The sequence below is a fragment of the Bos taurus genome, chromosome 23, assembly GCF_002263795.3.
Source record: "Bos taurus isolate L1 Dominette 01449 registration number 42190680 breed Hereford chromosome 23, ARS-UCD2.0, whole genome shotgun sequence".
Taxonomy (NCBI): Eukaryota; Metazoa; Chordata; class Mammalia; order Artiodactyla; family Bovidae; genus Bos; species Bos taurus.
Genome location: NC_037350.1, coordinates 14,326,626 through 14,351,379, shown reverse-complemented (window position 1 = coordinate 14,351,379; position 24,754 = coordinate 14,326,626). Strand labels below are relative to the sequence as shown.

General features: G+C 47.0%; 1 protein-coding gene and 1 long non-coding RNA gene across 3 annotated transcripts in view; one reads left to right on the top strand and one right to left on the bottom strand.

Annotated features, from left to right (window-relative positions):
* The window catches only part of LRFN2 (leucine rich repeat and fibronectin type III domain containing 2), a 201,389-nt gene that overhangs the window by 151,743 nt on the left and 24,892 nt on the right, over nt 1-24,754 (top strand). The window contains exon 2 of one of the 2 annotated variants that reach the window (XM_005223445.5): nt 7,334-8,758. In XM_005223445.5, coding sequence (XP_005223502.1) covers nt 7,359-8,758 — 1,400 coding nt within the window. In that variant the 5' untranslated portion in view covers nt 7,334-7,358. Of the gene's footprint in view, nt 1-7,333; nt 8,759-24,754 lie in introns of those variants that run through there. The other variant, NM_001192595.1, reaches the window with a different exon arrangement.
* On the bottom strand, nt 5,700-8,024 carry LOC132343611 (uncharacterized). Its single transcript, XR_009492528.1, has 3 exons — nt 7,944-8,024; nt 6,514-6,646; nt 5,700-5,849 (listed from the first exon to the last, which is right to left on the bottom strand). It is a non-coding gene; the product is annotated as an uncharacterized lncRNA (long non-coding RNA).

Genomic DNA, 24,754 nt, shown 5'->3' with positions numbered 1-24,754 from the left:
GTCCCTTCAGAGCTCGTCTTGAGTGGTGTGATTTATGGGGAGCAGCCAGCTCTCTGCGAGGGCAAAACGCAGGCCGCTGCCTCTCCTAGCAGATTCAAACCCCTCCCACTCTTATTAATTCACACTTTCCCATCAGCCTGGAGCACCCTGGAGGGGCCATTTCTTTTTACCTGAAGCAGAGACAGGCATCTTACTTGATTTACAGGCTCCAGGGGCGGGTGGCTCCTCGGCTGGTTGCTAAGGTATCTTTTAAATGGAAATCAGGGTGGAGAGATATCACATATATCGTGCCAGCCATCTGCTAAATGTTGCCTCTTCTGTCTGGAACAGCTTGAGGTGGTTCTGATGGGGAAGCAAGGCCCAGGGGCTGGGGAAGTAGGGGAGGGAAGTCTGTGGTCTCCACATCAAGTGAAGGAAGGTGAACTTTCATTTTATGCCACCTTGTCTGCCGTGTCCCTTAGCTTTTCCCTTTCTGTCCTCATCTTTCTTTTTTCCCTTTTGTTTTAAATGTAAAATCCCATCTGGAGATTCTGTACAAACCACCAGCCTTGTTCCACAACTCTAAATTCATTGCCAGTATATTTAATTGTGTGCATGCATTGTGTGTGTGTGTGTGTGTACATGAGTGACTCACTACCGATGGGCCTGACAGGTGGGTCTTCCTGAGCCAATGAAGCCTCAGCTTCTGAGAACACCAGCATTCCTTCTAGGCTCCTCCCCAAGCAGGAAACACAAGTGCCCAAATTTAGCTGAACAGCTGGGCCGTCCCAGGTTACTAAGCAATCTCGTAGTAGAGGCAGCCAGTTTCTATGTACACCAGGCACGTGGAAGCCTCTGGAGTGTCTCTTCTCTATCAGGTTCTTCTCTCTCCTCTTCTACTATTAGGATGGCCCGAAGCTAGACTCTCCTGAGTTCAAATTCTGATTCTTCTTGCGGGACCTGGGAGAGTTTGGGCAGGTCCAAATCTCTCTGAAGCTTCCTGGTGGTTAAAATAGGGGTAGCAATACTCAGGTCGTCAGGTATGGTAGGGCAAGTTACTCACTGGACAAATCTGTTCAGCTAAGGAGCCAGTCCAAATGCCCAGTGGGGACTGCTGCTGCTGCTGCTAAGTCACTTCAGTCGTGTCCGACTCTGTGCAACCCCATAGATGGCAGCCCACCAGGCTCCCCCGTCCCTGGGATTCTCCAGGCAAGAACACTGGAGTGGGTTGCCATTTCCTTCTCCAATGCATGAAAATTAGAAGTGAAAGTGAAGTCGCTCAGTTGTGTCCGATTCTTAGTGACCCCATGGACTGCAGCCCACCAGGCTCCTCCGCCCATGGAATTTTCCAGGCAAGAGTACAGGAGTGGGTCGCCATTGCCTTCTCCGCCAGTGGGGACACCTCTTTCTAATTACACAAGAGCACCGTTGGGCCAGCCTTAGCACTCACCTTGCAGAGTTGTGAAAACCAAGTGCAGAACCTAGGGAAGGAGACAGGAGACACCGTTCCTACCCTGGGTAAACTCCTAGAGATGTGCTGATTTTCTCAGACACTGTAGGTCCAAAGAAGACTGTTTCTCTTCCTCTTCAGTTCATCGCCTCTGTTTCTCTGGCAACTTTCCCCACTCGCCCCTCCCTTCCCCCAGTCCTGGCTCATAGACATTCTGAGCAGACAAGGTCTGGCTCCCTTGCAGATGGATTCTTCCCATGAAGGCTGATTCTGACATTTGATACCAGCATCCATTTCACAGCCTCCTTCAGATCCCCACGCACCTCTCTCAGTTTTGCCCACAAATAATCCTATGGCCCCTCCTGCCTGCTTTCATCAGCTTCTTTGTTCCTGATCCCAGCCTTCTACTCCTAATCTCCACCCCTCCGTGGTCCCCTCCACCACCTACACCATTCCGAGATGCTAAGAGGGACCTGGGTTGCTCCTTCTAGCATTTGCTAAAATCCCTTCTCAAAAGAGAGAGCCCTCTGCCCCCTAGGGTGTGCACTAATTGCCTGTTATTCACCCTGTTCCTCTCACCTCCCTCCCAACTTGGGGTTTAAGCTGCTTTTTGTTGGCTATGAGAGTAATATATTAAGTGACAGTTCTCAGAATACAATTTTAATTAAGATTCAATAGTCACTTCTCTGTCAGTAATCTTCCATGCTGATTACTTAAAATATATTTACCCAGCTCTATTATGTCATTGATTTGAATTCATTAGACGTTTGTTAATCCTCAACAAACTTTTTTTTTAAAACAACTGTGTTTTGTTTAGCATAATTTTCAAGGACGAAACTGTTTTAAACCATGGGCTCCGTGCATCCCAAAGTGTCCAGATCTTTCCTGCTTGCTGATGCCTTGTCACACTCTCCCAGAGGGCAGCCAATGGAGGCGCGACTGAAAGGCACAAGGATGCCATGGCACAGGGCGGTCAGTCCACGTGACCCTGATGTTGCCATACTGGTCAGCCTTCCAGGACACAGGGCAGGGTTGGAGAGGGTGGAGAGAGGATCTGGAGGGGCAGTGGAAGATACCCCCACCGGCCACCGACAGCCTCGGCCCTGAACTCGCATGTACCTGACAATGATTATTACTGTTTGCTATGTGTGCTATGATGGGGAGACGTTGGGAAGCGCTGCTGAGCCTCCAAAAATGCAGGGTTGATGGTTGCCAGAGGGGAAGGATGGGAGGAAGGGATAGTTAGGGAGTTGGGGATGGACATGTACACACTGCTATATTGCAAATGGATAACCAACAGGGTCCCCCTGTATAGCACAGGGAATTCTGCTCAATGTTATGTGGTAGCCTGGATGGGAGGGGAGTTTGGGGGAGAAGGGATACATGTATATGTATGACTGAGTCCCTTTGCCATCCACCTGAAACTATCACAACACTGTTAATCAGCTAGACTCCCAATACAAAATAAAAAATTTAAAAGAAAAAGACAATGCAGTGTGACAAGAGCTCATAAGGAGGATGCCTTTCTCAAACCCTGTCCCCTTCCTCCATAAACATACACATGCACATACATACATGCACGCAGGCATGCAGCCACCTCCAGTTTAACTATCGAGGGACCTCCTGGGTGTGACTGTTGCTGTCCCTGTGTCCCCCGTGAGTATAGGGGATACCTCTCACCTCTCCTTGAGCAGATGCAGTGGCCAGAGGCATATTCTATGACCGCAGTGAGCCAACCTGGAGAGCATAGCAGATGACTGGCAGAAGATGCTTCTGAAGCTTCTGTGTGACCAGGCCACCCAACAAAGATGGTTTTCTCAGCTGATTAGCCAAGTGAGTGTTGGCTCTGGCCAATGTTGATACAGAACTCAGAACTCAGTGACAATGCCAGAAATTCACTGGGTTCAGTACCATAGTTCATTCACTCATTCACTCATTCCATACTGATTGGGAAACTTACTATTAGGTGGGTGTGGTATTGGTGCTCAGATACAGTGACAGGTGGACATGATAGATACATTCCCTGCCTCATGGAGTTTCCGGTCTAGGAAGGCAGACATGTAAGTGATTAAGGAACTATGTAAGTATGGTGAGTGATACATAAGACAAGTATAGGGTTGTTGTCATTCAGTCGCTCAGTCATGTCTCTTTGTGACCCTTTGTGACCCCCTGGACTGTAGCACGCCAGGCTTCCCTGTCCTTTACCATCTCCTGGAGCTTGCTCAAACTCAAGTCCATCGAGTTGGTGATGCCATCCAACCATCTCATCCTCTGTGGTGCCCTTCTCCTCCTGCCTTCAATCTTTCCCAGCATCAGGGTCTGTTCTAATGAGTCGGCTCTTCACATCAGGTGGCCAAAGTGTTGGTGCGTCAGCTTCAGCATCAGTCCTTCCAATGAATACTCAGGATTGATCTCCTTTAGGATGGACTGGTGGCTCTCTTTGCAGTCCAAGGGACTCTCAAAAATCTTCTCCAACACCACAATTCAAAAGCATCAATTCTTGGCACTCAGCCTTCCTTATGGTCCAACTCTCACATTCATACATGAGTACTGGAAAAACCATAGCTTTGACTAGATGGAACTTTGTTGGCAAAGTAATGTCTGGGCTTTTTAATGTGCTGTCTAGGTTTTTTGACTATAGGGTACTAAGGGGCAAATAGCAGAAGGGTCTGTTTTGGTCTAGATTTTGGAGAGGCTTCCTGGAGCAGGTGATGTTTAAGCTGGGCCTAGAGGTGGACTAGGAGTTTGGTTAGCCAGGAGTGGAGGTGGGAGAGAAGCCAGGAAGAGACCAGAGCAAGGAGGAAGTCCCAGAGGAAGAGCAGATTGGCATTTATAAGTGAAAGAGGTGGAATGTAGTTGGAGCAAGAAGAACAAAGGGAGAGGGAGTTGGGAGAAGTAAAGTGAAAAAATGGGCAGAACCAGCTCTTGCAAAGACTTGTTCTTATGCCAAAAAGATAAGAAGAAGGTCAATGTAGATGGAGAAGATTCCTGTTTGTGTTATTAGGACTAAGTTAAGTGTGAACCTAGAAGGTCAGACATATTTGCATGTTGAGGAAGTGGCAGGCAGACACCTCTAGGGTGGATGTGGCTGGGTGGTACCAGGGTCAGGGCAGGCTGGTACCCTTCATGGAAGAGGTCAGCGAGAGCAGGGACTGGAAAGGTGGGCAGTTGCTCACGGGACTTCAGAGCAGAGTTGCATGGAATTAGGTATGTTGACAAAGACTTTTAATGAGGGTGACCATAATGAAGATGAAAAGGAGACATATCCTGTGGAACAGAGGTAAGCAAACTTTTTCTATAAATGGCAAGACAATAAATGTTTTAGGCTTTGCTGGCCCTGTTCTATCTGTTGCAACTACTTACTCCCACCATTGTAGCATGAAAAAAAAAAAGCCATAGACAATATGCAGATATGTGCAAGGCTGTGTTCTAATAAAACTTTATTGACAACAACAGGTGGCAGGCTATATTTGGCCCTTGGAATACACTTAGCTAACCCCTGCTCTAATGGTCCTGTCCATTGTGGAAGCCCATAGCCACATAAGGCTATTGAGCACTTGAAATGTTCTCTAAGTGTTAAATACTCTTAGATTTTGAAGACTTAGTACAAATAAAAAAGATTGCTACACACCTCATTCATAATTGTTTGTATTGATTACACATTGAAATAATATTTTAGATACAGTAGGCTAAATTAAATACCTGATCAAAACTGATTTCACTTGTTTCTTTTCACATTTTTAATAGGGGTGTATAATTTAAATGTAATTTAATATGTATGTAATTTAAAATTACATTTATGGCTCACAGTACATTTCTATTAGACAGTGTTATTCAGGAATAATCCTACAGATGAAATGTAGAGTAAGTTTCTAGCCCTAAAGGATCTCAGGTGGGAGATTTACATTTAAGGAGATACAATGATGGAATTCAAATCTTCACAGTAAAGTAATATTCAATTTGAATAGGTTTTTTTATTTACAAAGCATTTTTTTAAGAAAACCATAAATATTTACTGAGATGTAAAAAAAAAGTCTTGCTATATAAAGAGATGTCTCATATTTCATAGAAGATAGACTGATAAATATGTTAATTATTCTAAATTAATTTAGAATGGGTTTTTAAATTTACTATACATCTTGTTTTTTTTGTATCAGCTAGTTGTCTGCATCTGTGCTCCTCAAACAGAGCAATGGAGCTCTGCTTTCTCAAGATATTAATAGTTGTTATGCAAAAAAGGAGTATATTTAACTAAAAAAAGAAGCCACACGGCATTAAACATTAATCCAAATTTCTTTACTGCCACAGAATTTCTCAACCCTTCGGAACTTGCTAGTGTGTAGAGAGCTTTCGCAAGAGAGGGTGTACTTCCCAATTCACTGGCCTTAGGCGTCTTCCTTGTAGAACCCAATTCACACTCCTAGAAGGCAAATTGAGAAGTGCTAGTCTGTGTGATGCAACAAAACCAGTGTGCGCGATTTTCCAAAAGTCCAGCTCAGTGGATGTTTTTAGCACCACGTAAATAGAGCCACACTGCGTGCAACATGGAATAGTGAGAAACCTATAATATTCGAAGGTTCAAGGACCTGAACCAAAGCCCATCCCGTCCTTCCCTGGTTAGCCATTCTTGCAAAAGCACATTCTATGTGCCAGGCGGCGCTTTAGGTCTTTTATTCGGTGGTGAATTAAAAACAAGTCCCAACTGTTTGGAGCTTTGTTGTCATTTAAGAAGACAAACGGTAACAAGACACATAGACGAAATATACAGTAAGGTAGATAGTGATTGATTCCAAGGAGAAAGCAGAGCAAGGAAGAGGGATGTGCACAGAGGGTAAGGCCTCGGTGAGAAAGTGACTTTTTCATAAGGACCTGAAGGAGGTTCTTAGGCTCCTTAGATGGACAAGTCCTCATCTATATACACTGGTAAGTCCTTCCCTGTGAAGGGTGCTCCCAAAGCCCAGATGAGGTGATGTGTACGAAGATCTGGGCAGGGGACCAGTACGTACTGAGCACTCAGAAGAAGTCTATGCCTTGGTTTCCCATCCCACCCCCTTCTTCACTCCCCTAAGCTCCCAGAGTCTTACCCATTCTGTGGATTCTCCATGATAAAGAATTTATCCAAAGCCAGTTCCCCGTTTACCCTGGCGACTCCCAGGGATAGCTTGTCCACCTTCTTGTTCTTAGGGAATGCTGGTCCAATCTGATTTCACAGTGAGTCTAATCCAGTTAAGAAGGCAAAACCACTTCAAAAGGCTGCTATAATGTACGTTTCAAATCCAAAGATTACTAGACAAACCACTGGTATGGAATTATCCATCCATCCATGCATCCAACAAGTATTGAGCACCTACTGTGTTTCAAGCACTGTGCTAGATGAACTGTTGTTATTTAGTCACCAAGTTGTGCCCGACTCTTTGTGACCCCCAAGGACTGTAGCCCGCCAGGCTCCCCTGTCCATGGGATTTCCCTGGGCAAGAATACTGGAGTGGGCTGTCATTTCCTTCTCAAGGGGATCTTCCCAACCCAGGGATTGAACCTGTGTCTCCTGCATTGGCAGGCAGATTCTTTACCACTGAGCCACCTGGGAAGTGATTAGAGCAATGAACAGAACAGACAAAAGGGCCTGCCCTCCTGGAACTGACATTCTAGTTGGGGAGATAGAAAATATTCCATAAACATAATTAATAAGAAAATCAAGTAAGCTGTTCCAAGGCGATAAGAGCTAAGGAGAAAGGAAACATTAGAACTGTTATCAGCAGGATTGCTAGAAGAGATCACTCCTGCATGAGCTGATGCCATTCTCCACTGCTCCCTAGGGCAGCCAGTAGGTGTGAGAGTGGGCACTGCAGGTGAGGGCATTAGGAAGTCGCCTCCCAATCCTGACCTTGTGTCCCTCCCTTCCAGGCACCACGGCCTGAGTGACCAGACCATGGAGACCCTGCTTGGCGGCCTGCTGGCGTTTGGCATGGCGTTTGCTGTGGTCGACGCCTGTCCCAAGTACTGCGTCTGTCAGAACCTGTCTGAGTCACTGGGGACCCTGTGCCCCTCCAAGGGGCTGCTCTTCGTGCCGCCAGACATTGATCGGCGGACAGTGGAGCTGCGTCTGGGTGGCAATTTCATCATCCACATTGGCCGCCAGGACTTTGCCAACATGACGGGGCTGGTGGACCTGACCCTGTCCAGGAACACCATCAGTCACATCCAGCCCTTCTCCTTCCTGGACCTGGAGAGCCTGCGCTCCCTGCACCTCGACAGCAACCGGCTGCCCAGCCTCGGGGAGGACACGCTGCGCGGCCTGGTCAACCTGCAGCATCTCATCGTGAACAACAACCAGCTGGGCGGCATCGCAGAGGAGGCCTTTGAGGACTTCCTGCTGACCCTGGAGGACTTGGACCTCTCCTACAACAACCTCCACGGGCTGCCCTGGGGCTCTGTGCGGCGCATGATCAACCTACACCAGCTGAGCCTCGACCACAACCTGCTGGACCACATCGCCGAGGGCACCTTCACCGACCTGCAGAAACTGGCCCGCCTGGACCTCACCTCCAACAGGCTGCAGAAGCTGCCCCCGGACCCCATCTTCGCCCGCTCCCAGGCCTCGGCTCTGACCGCCACGCCCTTCGCCCCACCCCTGTCCTTTAGTTTCGGGGGCAACCCGCTGCACTGTAACTGTGAGCTTCTCTGGCTCCGCAGGCTGGAGCGGGACGACGACCTAGAGACGTGCGGCTCCCCGGGGGGCCTCAAGGGCCGCTACTTCTGGCACGTGCGCGAGGAGGAGTTTGTGTGCGAACCGCCGCTCATCACCCAGCACACGCACAAGCTGCTTGTCCTGGAGGGCCAGGCGGCCACGCTCAAGTGCAAGGCCATCGGGGACCCCAGCCCCCTCATCCACTGGGTGGCCCCCGATGACCGCCTGGTGGGGAATTCCTCCAGGACCGCCGTGTATGACAATGGCACCCTGGACATCCTCATCACCACGTCTCAGGACAGCGGCGCCTTCACCTGCATCGCTGCCAACGCCGCTGGGGAGGCCACGGCCACGGTGGAGGTCTCCATCGTCCAGCTGCCGCACCTCAGCAACAGCACCAGCCGGGCGGCACCCCCCAAGTCCCGGCTCTCGGACATCACCGGCTCCAGCAAGACCAGCCGCGGAGGTGGAGGAAGTGGGGGCGGGGAGCCTCCCAAAAGCCCCCCGGAACGGGCTGTGCTGGTGTCTGACGTGACCACCACCTCGGCCCTGGTCAAGTGGTCAGTCAGCAAGTCTGCCCCGCGGGTGAAAATGTACCAGCTGCAGTACAATTGCTCCGACGATGAGGTACTGATTTACAGGTGAGCCGAGGCTGCTGCAATGCAGGGAGGTGTCCAGATGGGCCTGGAGGAAGTTATGGGGTGGGTTTAGAGCTGTTCCTACCGATGCCGCCCCCCACTCCCACCCCCCCAGAGGTGTTTGTGCGATTCCAGGGACAAACTGTGCCATTTGTGCAGGTGAGGGGAAATAGAATGAACATTATGTACAAGTTTCAGGAGAGGGTGCCCTACATGTGCAGCCTAAAGAGATGTGTGTGTGGGAGGATGGTGCCTCCCAGAGGTCTGGCAGTGGTAGGTGGTCTCAATGACTATGAGCTCTGAGTTTTCTTCTTCTTTTTTTTTAAATTAATTAATTTATTTTAATTGGAGGATAATTATTTTACAATATTGTGATGGTTTTTGTCATACGTCAACCAACATGAATCAGCCACATTTGAGCCTTAGATGGAGGACACACAATAACAATAAGGAGATCTCTTGGCCAGAGGATCTGACTCCTCCAACGAAGGATGAATCTGGCCTTCACCTAGATTCATAGGTAGTCATGGCTAAGGTCAGGAAGTGTAGAATTCAGATCATCACTCTGCCATTTGCTAATCATTTAATTGTCTTGCCCTGCCTCAGTTTTCCTCATCTGTAAAATGGGGATAATCCACGCCTGACTTAGTCTGCAGGTGAAAGTGAAACTCTTAGTTGCTCAGTTGTGTCCAGGTCTTCGAAACCCCATGGACTGTAGCCACCAGACTCCTCTCTCCTTGGAATTCTCCAAGAATACTGGAGTGGATAGCCATTCCCTTCTCCAGGGGATCTTTCCAACCAAGGGATCAAACCTGAGTCTTCTGCACTGCAGGCAGATTGTTTACGGTGTGACCCACCAGGGAAGCCCACACTGGCTGAAAGAAGAAACAGGCAGAGATAACTGAAACTCAGCATCCTGCCTCAGATCCAGCTAGATCAAAGGGCCCACAAGCATTCTGCACTCAGTTTCTTTGCTTCCCTAAGTTTTCTTTTCTTCTGGGTTTGGCTTCACCGTCACATACCTCTTTCCTCTGGGCAGCCCTAGAAGAAGAGCCTCCCTGTCCCAGTTGTTCCACCAAAGTCCTGTATGATCTCTGATTAACCAGAGCAGGTCATGTGAGCCAGTGAGTATTAGGTCATCCTGCCCAGCTGTCCTGACCTCTCCAGGTGTCAGTCTTTTCATCTGTAAAATGGAGACAATAGTGTTGACTTTGTCGATCTGCTGTGAGGATCAAAGGGTCATTTCTTAGGCTGGTAGAAGGGAGGTGAAGACTCAAAAGCTGCAACAGAACTGCTTAAGTTGTTCAGAAGGAAGGCTCCATCAGATAATGGATCCAAGCTAAAGGGTCAGGGTCTGACCACAGGTGTGTTTCCTTTGCAGCCAGATTCCTGCTTGTGTTAAACATGACAGATGTGGCTTAGAGTCTTACAGTTCAAGGAACGTATGGTTTCTTTTGAAATCCTGTGTGTTTTATCTTATGCATTCAAAATGATTATTCTGAGAAGGGATCCCATAGACTTTACCAGACAGCTGAAGGGTCCATGGTGCAAGAGAGCTCAAGAACCTTGATCCATTGATGAGGTTTCTTCCAGCTCTGATTTTCTCACTTGATGAATAGGTCTCTGGATGGGAAGGTGTGGACAAAGAAAGGCATTTATTCACCAAATGAGATGGAGGGTAGGAGCCCCCTGGACATTGGTGGAGCCAAGGAACTTCCCTTATCTTGCGTCACATATGTGGCTTGTCTGGGGGGCAGTTTCCTTCTCAGCATGTAAAGAAAATAGCAGTAGAACTTAACTGAAGTATATGCATTCACATATATATATATGAAATTAAATAATACGTATTGTTATATATGTGACATACATGTAAAATTAAACAATATACATATGCATTTTTCTGATTACAACAGTAATAGTCTTTGTAGAAAATCTGGAACATTGACAAAATGATAAAGAAATAGAGGAAAATTGCCCGTAATCCCACCACTCATAGTTAACCAGAGCATTTGATCTCTAAGTTCTATTTCAGTTTAAAACAATACTCATGATTAATCTAATGTGTCCTTTTGAGTCTTAATTCTTTCCACTCAACATTGTACCTTGCTTATATCTCACGATATTAAAATATTTTTCATTTGGCTATAACATAATTTATTTAATCAATCTTTTATTTTTCAACATTTAGGCTGTTTCCATTTTTCAGTATTAAAAGCAAAAAAGTAGTAAAGCAGCAATGGATATATCTTTTTACATAAATATAGTTATGCAAAACTTCAGTGATTTCCTTAGCCTATTTTCCTAGGGGTTGAGTTACTGGTTTCCTAGGTAAATAATGATCTTTATAGATTGCATATAAACACTTAGTTATCCTCTCACCAGTGAGAGGTACCCATTTTGACCACACCCTTGCCAATTATAGATATATAATTACTTTCATTTTTGCCAATCTCATAGGTGAAACATGGAACTTGTTTTAATTTGCATTTCTTTGATAGTGTGTAAGGTTGACCTTTTGAAAATAAGTATATTTCTTCACTTGTGAATTTATTATATGGTTTTGACTTTGATATAAACTGTAAAGGAGAAAAGCTACCAGCTCTGAGGCCTACACAGGCATAGGATGAAAGGAAATGCAGTTTGCAAGGGAAGAGATGCTGGCATCAAGGTGGCAAAAAGCCAAGACTGCCAAGATGGAGCCCCTCCCTGGGGCATCTCAGAAATCCTGGGAGGACCCCCAAGAGGGGTCGGAGTTATGCTTCTGAAGTCACTCAAAGCTGAATTCAAACCACTTTTATTTGGTGATTGAGATCTTGGAGACACTAGGTTTATAAACAGAAATACAGGCAGACTTTGAAGATATTTTGGATTGGGTTCCAGACCATGGCAATAAAGCGAATATTGCAATAAAGCAAGCCACATCAATTTTTTGCTTTCCCAGTGCATATAAAAGTTATGCTGATACTATACTGTAGTCTGTTAAATGTGCAATAATATTATGTCTAAAAAAACAATGTACATACTTTAATTAAAAAATACCTTAATGCTAAAAAATACGAACCATCATCTGAGCCTTCAGAGAATCATAGAAGTAACACCAAAGATCACGGGTCACGGACACCATAACAAATATAATAATAATGAAAAAAATTTGAAATTGTGAGAGAATTACCAAAGTGTGACACAGAGACATGAAGTGAGAAAATGCTGTTAGAAAAACATCACCTATAGACTTCTTCAATGCAGCATTGCCTCAAGTCTTCAATTTGTAAAAAATACAGCATTTGCCAGGTGTAATAAGCGAAGTGCAATAAAGAAAAGTAAATGGAAGCATCAGGAAGCTTAGGGGAAAAATGCAGATAACAGTGCTGACTTCCCCTTATTGAGGTCTTGAAGATTAGAAGAGAAACATCATGGAAAGCTTTCTGAATCGTGCAGGCATGTAGTAAGTGTTCAGGCAATATAAGTGATTATTGTTGTTGTTATTAGCAATTGGGGTAGGAGTAACAGTAATGGTGAGAGTGAGACCATTATCTTGTCTGCCATCCTGGGGGGCAAAGAGAAGAGGAAGGTTAGATACACAGCTCAATCTTTAAGAAGCCGGATTTCCAAAATTTAAAGGAAAAGGACAGTGTGAGTCTGTAGCTAGTTAATAGTAACGGCAATCACTAGACAACATTTTTACCAGCTTACTGTGGGTTTTACATGTAGCTTTCCAAGGAGTAAGCATCTCATTTCATTCTCCTGGACATACCAGGAAGTATAAAAGACCAAGAGAATTAAACTCTCCCAAGGTCACTCCCCTGGCTTCAGTTCCGAAATTCAGCCACCGTGGCCATTCTACCTTCGTCCTTACAGTGCAACTGGCTGTTAAGACAAATAGGAGACTCCAAGGAAGAGCAGTAGGTTTTTAGAAAGTGAACTGTCCCCACGGGAAAGAAGAGACACCAACCGGGCTGCACATTGGCTCTGTGATATGCTCAGCCTACAACAGCGACGTGTTCACACGAGGGGCAGAAAGGTTTCTACCCGAAGATGAATATGACAGCACTCAAAAAACTATGATCATGGCATCCAGTCCCATCACTTCATGGCAAATAGATGGGGAAAAAGTGGAAACAGTGACAGATTTTATTTTCTTAGACTCCAGAATCACTGTGGATGGTGACTGCAGCCATGAATTTAAAAGACACTTGCTCCTTGGAAGAAAAGCTATGACAAACCTAGACAGCATGTTAAAAAGCAGAGACATCACTTCACTGACAAAGGTCCGTGTAGTCAAAGCTATGGTTTTTCCAGTAGTCATGTATGGATGTAAGAATTGGACCATAAAGAAGGCTGAGCACCAAAGAATTGAAGCTTTCAAACTGTGGTGCTAAAGAAGACTCCTGAGAGTCCCTTGGACAGCAAGGAGATCAAACTAGTAATTCTAAAGGAAATCAACCCTGAATGTTCATTGGAAGGACTGATGCTGAAGCTGAAATTCCAATACTTTGGCCACCTAATGGGAAGAGCTGACTCATTGAAAAAGACCCTGATGCTGGGTAAGGTTGAAAGCAGGAGGAGAAGGGGACGACAGAGGATGAAATGGTTCAGTGGAATCACTGACTCAATGGACATGAGTTTGAGCAAACTTTGGGAGATGGTGAAGGACAGGAAAGCCTGGCATTCTGCAGTCCATGGTGTCGCAAAGAGTTGGACAGGACTGAGCAACTAAACAACAGCAATATACGATACAGAGATGCTCACGGCAGGGCTTTTAATCCATGTTTGTCGCTGGAAGGACAAACCTCCTGGCTGAGAAGGAAGCTGCAGGAAGACTAGACAAGAGCAGCAGGCAAAGCCACAGTTTCCAAATTGCCTCCCTTTCCCCGGCAAGAATGGCCACAGCAATAATGTTACAAATTTGCATTGAGAGCTTGTTTGAACCAGGCACTATTCTGAGGACTTTATACACATGAACTCAACAGTTTTCCCAAAACCCTGGGGTTTGAGAACTACCGTTATTCCACTTCCCATATAAGAAACTGGCTCAAGGTTTCAGAGATAGAACTTGAATCCAGGCCACGTGAAAAGGGCAAGACTAATACTCAGGGAGGGACCCGAGGCCAACAGAGACACGTCATACTGCCCTGCATTTGTTCTGGTTCCCAAGCCCCAAGGGTCACGTCCGAAGACGAGAGGATACAAGCCAAGGTTCCAAGCCCACGGGAGTGAGCTTGAGACAGCACGGACAGAAAGAGGAGTGCCCAAGATGGGAAAAGTGCAGATACTCTGCTTTTGAAGACTAGACTCTATAAAGCATAGGATGCTAGGCTGGGTGTGGACAGTCCAAATTCCAGAAAGGATTGCTCAACAGATGTCTGTAAGCCCTTGGAAAAGAATGCCGATTGCCAGAACCCCGTAAGGACTCCCAAGGGGCCAAATCATGCCCAGGTATTGAGTTGTCTTCAGGGGACACTGTGACCCAGTTCTTTTCTTTTTCATGTTTTAATTGAAGTATAGTTGATGTACATAATTTACAGATGTACAGCATAGTGATTCACAGTTTTTAAAGGTTATATTCCATTTATAGTTCCTGCAAAATACTGGCTATATTCCCTGTGTTGTACAATGCATCGTTGTTGCTTATTTATTTTAAATGTTCATAGTTTCAGTTCACTTCAGTTCAGTCACTCAGTCGTATCCAACTCTTTGCGACCCCATGAATCGCAGCACACCAGGCCTCCCTGTCCATCACAAACTCCCGGAGTTCACCCAGACTCACGTCCATCGAGTCAGTGGTGCCGTCCAGCCATCTCATCCTCTGTCGTCCCCTTCTCCTCCTGCCCCCAATCCCTCCCAGCATCAGAGTCTTTGCCAATGAGTCAACGCTTCACATGAGGTGGCCAAAGTACTGGAGTTTCAGCTTTAGCATCATTCCTTCCAAAGAAATCCCAGGGCTGATCTCCTTCAGAATGGACTGGTTGGATCTCCTTGCAGTCCAAGGGACTCTCAAGAGTCTTCTCCAACACCACAGTTCAAAAGCATCAATTCTTTGGCGCTCAGCCTTCTTCACAGTCCAACTCTCACATCCATACGTGATCACAGGAAAAGCCATAGCCTTGACTAGACGGACCTTTGTTGGCAAAGTAATGTCTCTGCTATCTAGGTTGGTCATAACTTTCCTTCCAAGGAGTAAGCATCTTTTAATTTCATGGCTGCAGTTAATAGTTTAAATTATTCTTAATCTTTAAATCTTTAATCTTCTTAATCCCCTATCCCAATCTTGCCCCTCCGCCCGACTGGTATAACCGCTAGTTTGTTCTCTATATCCGTGAGTCTTTCTTTTGTTATATTCACTATTTTGTGACCCAGTAGTTCTTTTCATCTGCCTCCCTCGTCATTCACAAGGACAGCCCTTCACAGTGACATCCCTCCTGACACGAGATTCTCTCCATGAGACGCGTTCATCCCACGCGTCTCCATGGGGGAGGTGGACCAGAACCTCTGGGGTGGTAGATGCTGTTGGAAAGCATCCTAGCGGGTTTCCAGTGGCTGTGACTCAGCGCCGTAAACAGAGTGCATCACAACTGTCAAAGACAGTGGACAAAAACCCCACCCTGAGTTTGGGCCAAAACGGAGATGCGTAAACTGTGAAATGAGCTTGTAACTGGTCAACCAGATTATTTTTTAGTTCCTTTTTTTCCAAAAATTTAGTTTTAATTGGAGAATAATCGCTTTACAATGTTTTGTTAGTTTCTGCCACGCGACAGTGTGAGTCGCCTGTAAGTATACATATGTTCCCTCCCTCGTATGCCTCCCTCCCACCCCACCCCCATTGATACAATACACACTACCGTGTGTAAATAGGCAGCTAGTGGGAAGCTCCAGAGAGCTCAGCCCGGTACCCTGGGGCCAGATTGCTTAACAAATTGCTGTGCACATTGGAGAAAGCCTCTGGCTTGTACCTCCACACCTGCCCCATTCTGCGCTGCTCAGAATATTTTCTTATTGACATGGATAATGACACAGAAAATGTTTATTCTTTTTGGTTCAAAAACTCAGCTGCCATAGTTCAAGATGAAGAGAATCTGGCTTGATGGGAGTTTTGTGTGGCATCAGCTCAGAGTTTTAGCTGATCTCAAGGATGTTGTGGCTGAAAAGTGATGGAGCTGCCAAAAGACTCCTGTAATTGGGGGCTGTGTTAACAGAAGTCAAGTGCTGAGATCATGGGAGGTTGCAGTTTTAACCACTGAGTCATTTTGAGCTGGTCAGAGCAGAGCTGTAACACATTTACTATAGGAAGACACAGTCTTCAGAGATTATCTTCGCCAGTGGCAATATATCCAGAGATCCACTGATGAGAATGGGATTCTAGAATCTTGTGAGATGGACAGAGGTTGGTGATGACAGGATTTGGGAAAGAAGTCATATATCCTTTAATTTATTCACAGAACGTACGAGTAGAAGAGAACACACACACACTCTAAAGCAGGCATCAGCCCATTACAACAAAAAAATTCCAATAGCAGCACCTGTACATACCTCTCTCGTTGCTCTCCGTCTGGCTGCAGAAGGACTTGGCTTGTATCTTTCTTCTTCTCTAACATGTGCCACTCATGCATACTCATCTTCGTATCCCCCGCTCCTAGCGAGACCTGGCCCACGAAGGCTAGTGGGTCAATATCTGGTGAACTGAACAGAATGGAAGTGAACATCAGGGCTGGCCGACAGCAGACAAAACAAGGGCTGCCACAGGGTAGCAAGCTGCCTGTACCAGGATGATTCAAGCTGATTCCACACCAGGGATGCCCAGTAGGCAGCCTGACTGTAACGTTTGACTTAAATAATCCCACCCTGATGGTCTGTGACTCTGTTTAAGGCTTATTATCCCATGATCAAGACAATATGCTTACCAGTTGCCAGTTGGGGCCACATGGCGTTTTGCCTCCCAGGGTTAGGGTGCCCTGTCTCATAGGGGTTTGAGCCCAGGGTCTGAGGTCACAGACAGGGACCTTGGTGGATGCTTAATTGTCCAACCAGATTGGACATGTCATTGACAGGTCACCATTGACTGACACCATGGTCCTGCAGAAACCCTGGGAGCTGGGAGCTGTGTGTGAACCATCAGGTTCCAGTCTATATACCTTGGCTTCCCTGGAACCTAGCAGTAAAGAATCTGCTTGCAATTCAGGAGAGGCGGGTTTGATCCCTGGGTCAGGAAGATGCCCTGGAAAAGGAAATGGCAACCTACTCCACTTGATTTGCCTGGGAAATCCAATGGACAGAGAATCCTGGTGGGCTATCGTCCATGGGGTTGAAAAAGAGTCAGATACGGTTAGTGACTGAACAACGACAAACAACAATCTACATACCAGGAAGGGGAAGCAGAGGCCTAGTTAATCCCAAACCATGGATAAATCAGGATTTGAATTTGGCTATGAAATAGTGTCTTGCCTTTTTTTTATTATTATCAGATGATTAGCTCTCTAATTATCTAAGGGTTTTTGCTGACCTCCCAAGGCATTCGCCTTCCCTAAGTACCCATGACTGAGCCCTGGAGGCAGCTCTGGGTCATACTAGACACAGACAGTCCACAAGTGGGACCATGTGACTGGGGAAGACTGACTCCTGCACCTGTCAGCCCCAGGGCCTGCCCTTTCAGGAAGTGACTGTCATTCATGGGAGCAGTGTCAGAAGTAGGGGAGTCAATGAGGGGAAGAAAGGTGGGAGAGGTGAGTCAGAAAGAAGGGGCCTCCCCTCCCCAAGGAGAGAGCAACAGCGCATCCCAGCTGTGCCTCATCCCTGGTATGACATGGTAAGTTAAGTGTCCCGCATGTCATTATCAGCCCAAGTGACACTCACAAACACTTGTCTCTAAGAGTCATCAAGAACATCTGTCACCAGGCGTGATGTTAGAACAGTCCCCGGGAGGGCCAGGGGAACAGCCAGCTTACTTCTAAAGCACAGCATGGAATTAGCCAGGATGCAGCCTTGTCTTCGTGAAGCTTATTCTGCTATCATCATCTCCACGTAGCAAAAGTGAGGGCTTATGAGGCAAGAGACCCTGAAGGTGGTGGAAGATAGTAGCCATTCTATGACCCACTGCAACTTTATCTTGAACCCCCTTCCTGTACCATATTCCTCCATGACATAATCTCCACCTTGAAGGAGGCTGGACCACCTTATTGAGTTTTGCAAGGCTAGAGTGGGGCATTTTTTAATTATTATTATTCCTGTTGGTCTGTCTCTCATCTAGGGAAAAGATAAGGAGGCAGATTCAATCTGCCTACTCCATCATTTTGAATCAATACCCCATTGGAGATTGCCCCTGCCCTCTGCCCCATGACAATGCAGCTAATTGGAACTCCACAATAGGGTAGAGGGAAATTTACTAATGAACCTATGATCCTGTGGATATGGGGAGAAACTTCTGGGGAGGATGCTCCCTAAAGTGTTAGTCACTCAGTTGTGTCCAACTTTTTGTGACCCCATGGTCTATAGCCCACCAGGTGTCTCTGTCTGTGGAATTCTCTAGGTAAGGATACTGGAGTGGATAGTCATTCCCTTCTCTAGGGAATCTTCCCAACCCAGGGACTGAACCCAGTCTCCTGCATTGCAGGCAGATTCTTTACCATCTGAGCCACCAAGGAAGCCAGGGAGGGCTATACCAGATATAAGAGCTCCCATCTATGTCGGGGAAGGGTTCTTTGATTCAGCTGCTTCCACAGACATCGCAGCTTCTACTGAAAGGTTGGATTGGACCCCACTGTCAGGGAAAAAATGTGTAAAGGAGAAAGTTGGGGTGACTGGGGTAGAAAGATTCCCGGGAACTCCCTGGTTAGAGCCAAAATCAGCCTGCCTTGGATTTTATATTTTTTTACACTGTCTGACTATTGAAATCCGACATCAACAAGCAGGGATGGCCAAAACAAATATTATACCCATTTTAAAGCTCATGAAACTGAGTCTTTAATGAATTGAGATTTCCCAAGGTTCCACAAAGCAAAGACTAGAAATATCGTACCCACATCCAATGCCAGGTACATGCTGTGTGAAACTTCTCACTAATATCCCAAGGAGTTTTCCTTAAGGCTGGAGACTTGGGCTGAGGGACACCAACTGTGACTTCTTTTTCTCAGAAGGATGGGGTAATTCACTGGGAGGCTGCTGAGATTTTCTCTTCCAGTTTTAGTTGCTTTCCTCACATTTCTAAGGCCTAGCCATAGCAATTAGGATGAACAGAAAACTCAACCAAAGGAGATTTAAATTCATAAGGGTTTATGTCTCTTGTGTAAAAGAAGTCAGTGGAAGGGAGTTTAGTCTGGGTCTCTGGGCAGCCTGGCCACCAAGGACCCAGCTCCTACCTTTCTGCTCAGCCATCCTCAGCACACAGATTCTGTCCTTAAGGTTTCCTCATGGTGAGAAATGGCTGCTGGCATGCTAGCTATCACATCTCCTTTCTATACAGTGGGAAAGATGAAAAGCAGAAGGATAAGAGGGCAAAGGAGAGGAGGTTCTCCCTCCCGTAACTTCTGCTTCTATCTCTTTTGGCCATATCTGTCTGCAAGGGAGGCTGAGAAATGTAGATTTTTAAAGCTAGGCCAAATGCACTGCCAGTCATATAGCACTTCTAGAACCTGAGTTTGCACCCCAACTCTACCATTTACTAGTCCTGGGACCATGGGCAAATCACTACGCCACTCTCATATTTATACCAATAGTGGCATGAACTGAATGAGATCACATATTTGGAAGCGCATTTACATGGTCAACTATGAAGTATCAGAAACATGTCAGTACTTACTGTTATTAGGAGCCTGACAACTTTCCCTCCTTGGGCCCCTCTTCTTGTCCTTGTTCTCCAGGCTTCTTCTTGTGGCTCCATTCTTCAAAACTTACTCCAAGAGAGCTGTAAACTGGGAAAACAATCTGATAACGTTTTAAGAGATTAAGGTGTAAGACATAATCCCTTTCAGAAATCTTTGTAGTTCAATTGGAAACTCTGAAAGACCCAAAAGAGTGAATCTCTAAGGGTGTAATTTCAAAGCCCAGAGCAGGTTTCAGCATAGGAGAGACATTTTTCAGGGGTGCCTTCCAGGAGCATCTCAAATCACATCACTACTTTCTCATCCTGCCCCTCTTGCTCCACACAAGATGAACACCACTCAGATGCAAAACCTTCAGGGCATCAGTTCAGAGGTGACTAAATTCTCTACGTGTCATTCCCTCTATTCTCCAAAGTTCTGTCTGAAGACAACTCTGAAGAGAGAAAAATTAGCAGGAGTAAAATTATTACGGTGTGTATCCAGCCTGCTTTTCTTTTGGAATGTGGCTTTTTTCCCTTGTAGTGAAGGGAGAACCAGAGAGCCAGCTCCGTTCAGCCTCATAACAGCTCCAGGAGAGCCGGAAGTCAGGCAGGTGGGAAACCCAGGCATTCTGACACTGAACCTGGGGTTTCCCACCACCCTAGTGTTCCCCAAGCCTGGCTGTGCGTTGGAATCTATGGGGAGCTGCATCCTGTCTCCAGGAGATCCCAAGCCAGCTTCAGGTGGGGCCCAAGCATCCGTGTTTTTAAAACTCCCCCAGCGACTCTGATGTGTGTTCCACATCGGGCCCTTGTGCCTGGGGAATGGGCATTGCTGGGAGGCAAGCTGCTATAAATCCCACAGGTGGGGCTTTGGTATCTGAACTTCTGGTGAGAGAAGTCAGCAGACCGGGGTTCCCACCCTGGCTCTCCCATGTCCTTGTCATCTCACCTCTCTTAGACTTTGTTTCATCTATAACACTGAAATACAAACTCTTTCAAACGGGATCATCTCCAAGGAGATAAAGTATGTGAAACATTCAGGAAACAACAGCACCTTGTGCATTTTAGTTGCTGGAGTCGTTTTTCTTGCCCTTCGGCTGAGGCTGAGTGATGAATACCAGGAGGCCAGAATCATGGACTCCAGACATGGGCTCTCATCTCCCCTCCCTGTCCTTCTCTGAGCCTCAGGCTTCTCATCTGTAAAATGGGGATGCTAGTGACTCCCAAAGGTGTTGTGAAATGGGAAGAGATGTAAGGCGTGAAGAAGAGCAGCTTCAGATAGTGCGAAGTGCTTCTTATCACCAAGATCTGACTATAGCCGTTTGACCAAACTGAGGATTTGTTTCTGTCATGTAATGGAATTCCAGAGGGCTGGTGCTCAGGACTGGCATGGGAGTTCCATGGACCTCAGGGACTGAGGCTCCTTCTCAAGTTGCACAACCTTTAACATGTGGCTCTCTGCCTCTGGGCTCGCTGACCCTTCCCCCCAGGACTTCCTCCTGCGTGCCCAGCCCACAGAGAGGGCAGCTGAAGTGGAGGAGAGCTGATGTCCACAGAAGCAGCCCCAGTCTATGCTGGGGAGGATTAACACCCCAGCTTCCTCCCCTAGTGGGGGAAGAAAGACAACTGAGGCGTATTCTATGCAGTCCCTAGAGGGTCCCGATACGACTGAACCCAGATTGCTCACGATGGTAACTTGCTTAGCAACACACCCTGTATGGACCTTCTTCCCCAAAAGAAGAGAGTCCTGGGCCCAAATAAACTATTGGCACTCAAATCTTTGTCTTAGAGTCTGCTCCCGGGAAAGCCAGATGAAGGAAGACAGGCACCAACCATTCAGATGAGTCAGCCCCTTTATTTACTTAGTTTTTGAAAGTCTTTATTGAATTTGTTACAACACTGCTTCTGTTTTATGTTAGTTTTTTTGGCGGGCGGGGGGGAGGTTGGGCCTGGGAGGCATGTAGGATCTCAGCTCTGCAACCAGGGATTGAACCCACAAGCCCTGCATTAGAAGGTGAAGTCTTAACCATCTAACTGCCAGAGAAGTCCCTGAGTCAGCCCACTGAAAGAATCCCCCAGGAATCCCACCCCATGACTCCCACTTCTATCCGTTGTATTTCCTCAGTCTGCATCAGAGGCTGAGAAAGTTGGCTGTTTGTTCAGGCATGTTGCTTTCCCAAATAAAGTCAGGGATCTGCTGAGGAGTCAGGGGAGGAGGATGGCTGTCCGGCCGGTGTGCAGCCCCAGAGAGCTCTATGCATGAAAGCATCAGTGTCGTTCACATTTCTTGGCACCCACCTGCCCACACCACCCCAGGAGCCAGCAGCCTGCATGTGTAGCTGAATCCAGCCTGGGGAAGGGAGATGATCTGGGCTGCTTTTGAGCACTCTTTTCTCATCTCTAGAGACACTGAGACAGAGAAAGAAGCCGAGGGGGATGTCTGAGTCTTTGCCAATTAGACCTATGGTCTGGCAAGTGCGTGTGTGATGAGAGTGGGCACCCTGTGGGTGACAGAAGGGCTCCAGACGTAAAGTCAAATTAACGCCCATCATCTTCAGAGCCTCAGAGGTGGTGGGGGGTGGTGAGCGAGCAGGATCACACAGAACCACAGACTGTGATGTGCCAGCCCAGGGTGAGAGCGGGGCCATGGAGACATGCAACGCGGATGAATAAGCTCATTAACTATTTACAAAGGAGAGCTATTTCTAGCGGGGGTGGGCTCCAGAGATGGCCTCCCACTTGTGCTGTGGCTGCAGTGCTGATGCTGTGGGGGGAGGAGTATGGGTCCAGATGTGGGAGCTCAACTTCCACTGCCTTGTCAAGAAGGTACCTGTTCAGAAATTAAACGTCACACAGAACTATTAAACACTTAACCTTCTAACCAGATAATTCATTAGTGACGATACTAAGTTAGGGGGCTGTTCAATTTAGTAATTGACCACCTAAAAGGTGAAAATGTAAATGAATTGCTTGGTGAAGTTGATCTACTTGAGCTTTTTCATGAGCTAATGGAAGTGCATTCACAAGCCTGGGTGGGGAGGGGTGTATTCTGTGGCTGGGTGGGCAGAGCTTCTGGAATTAGGTGGAGTGGGCTATAAGCTGTGTCCTGGGGAGTAGGTGGGATTTGGAAGGAAGAGCGGAGGAGTTAGCTGTTTTAGGTGGAAGCAATAAGAAAGAGGCCAAGGCAGGAATGATCAGGCCCAGTCAAGGACCCCTGAAAACCCTGGTGTATTAGTCAGTGCTGCCACAATAGTAATGTTGCATGACAAACAAGTCCAAAATCTCGGTAGCTTACAGCTTCTTGAATCTTATTCCTTGTGGGTGTGCAAGTTGGTTGGAATTCACTGGGTCTCAGCTGGGCTGGGCTCCAGGCTCCAAGTCTGGTTTAAATCTTCTCCATGTATTTTATTCTGGAGCCCAGGTACAGGGGCAGTGGTCATCCAGAGTATGTTTTTCTCATGGTGATAGCAGAAATGAAGAGGGCAGGTGAAGAAGCAAACATCAAGCCTCTGCTGGCATTACATCGGCTAAATCCCATAGGGCAAAGCAAGTTACAAGGCCAAGCCCAGTCAAGGGGCAGGGAATGCACATCACCCACCGTCAGGCCATGGCAAGACTGTGGAGATTTCATTTTATTGGTATTTAGTTGTTCATTCATATCTGACTCTTTTGCGACCCCATGGACTATAACCCACCAGGCTCCTCTGTCCATGGGATTCTCCAGGCAAGAATACTGGAGTGGGTTGCCATTTCCTTTATCCAGGGGATCTTCCTGACCCAGGGATCGGACCTGCATCTCCTGCATTGCAAGAGGATTCTTTACCACTGAACAACCGAGAAAGCCCAATTAAAGAGAAGTGAAGGAATAGGTCCAGCAGCTCAGTCTACCACACCTGGCTGATTTGGTGGAAACGCTATCTCTAGTGCAGTGGGTCTCAAACTTGAGCACACGTCAGAATCACCTAACAAACTTAGCACTGTTAGCACAGCGCTGCAGGGCCCTACCCTCCTGGGTTTCTGACCCATTCGGTCTGGAGCGGGGTCTGAGAATCTACAATTCTAACATATTCTCCCAGTGATGCTGATGCTGTCCATCCGGGGCCACTTTTGGATACCCTCGGGTCTATGGAAACAATAGGTTTGTTCGGAGAGAATGGAAGAGAGTAGACTGTGGGTGGCCTGGAGTGTCACACCCAGTAGCTGTATTTACTGAGCCCTAACTACATTCTGTGCTGCGATTCATGGGGTCGCAAAGACTCGGACACGACTGAGCGACTGAACTGAACTACGTTCCAGGTATTGTTCTAAAGATGTGCTGTGTGCTTCATTCTCTTACGTGGAGGGGGTGGAGCTAGACTTTGTAGCTGTCCTGACTTCAGGCTTTCTCCTTTTGGCCGTGGGGAGCCAGGGTCAAGCTCTGAGGGGAGAAACGACCTGTGACGGAAGAACTCCGGATTTGGAACTGGATGGTCTAGGCACAAACTGCACTTGACTCTTGGTATCTAGGTTTTTTATTTATTCAACCAGTAAATACTTGTTGAGTGCTGGCTTTGGGGTAGAATCTACTCAAGACCATAAGGTTAGAGCAAAAGAGGCAAAGCCTTGGTCTACAAGGAGCTTACGTTCTTACGGAGGAGAGGGATGAAAAATGTTAAATGCGTGCTAGGAAAAGAAATAAGTAGTGTAAGGATACACTGGGGAGCGCTGTTTTATATGGGTGGCCAGAGAAGGCCTTTCTAAAGAGTGATATTGGAGCAGAGACCGGAATGGAGTGAGAGAAAGAGCAGGCAGTGAGGAAACAGCAACGCCAAAGGCCCTGGGGTAGGGTGTCCTTGTCCTGCTGGGAGACGCAGCCAGACTCCACTGCATCTGGAGGGAGAGTGACAGTGAGTGAGGTCAGAGAATTGGATGTGGCTGGATCAGGTAGGGCCTCGCAGGCCATGCTGAGGCCTTGGACTTTATGTGGGATGAGATGGGAGTCATTGCGGGGATGAGCACAGGAGAGTGGCATGATGTGATTAAGAAAGACAATTCTGGCTGACTACAGAATCTGGAGACCACAGGGGGCAGGGGCGGAAGCAGGGAGACCAGGTACACCATGGTTGTTGGAGTCTTAGCTATGTCTTGAGACCCTCCTGCTCCTGAATGCCCATATCCATAAAATGGGAAGAGGACCCCTTCCACTGAAATTTCCCCTCCTGGGCTTG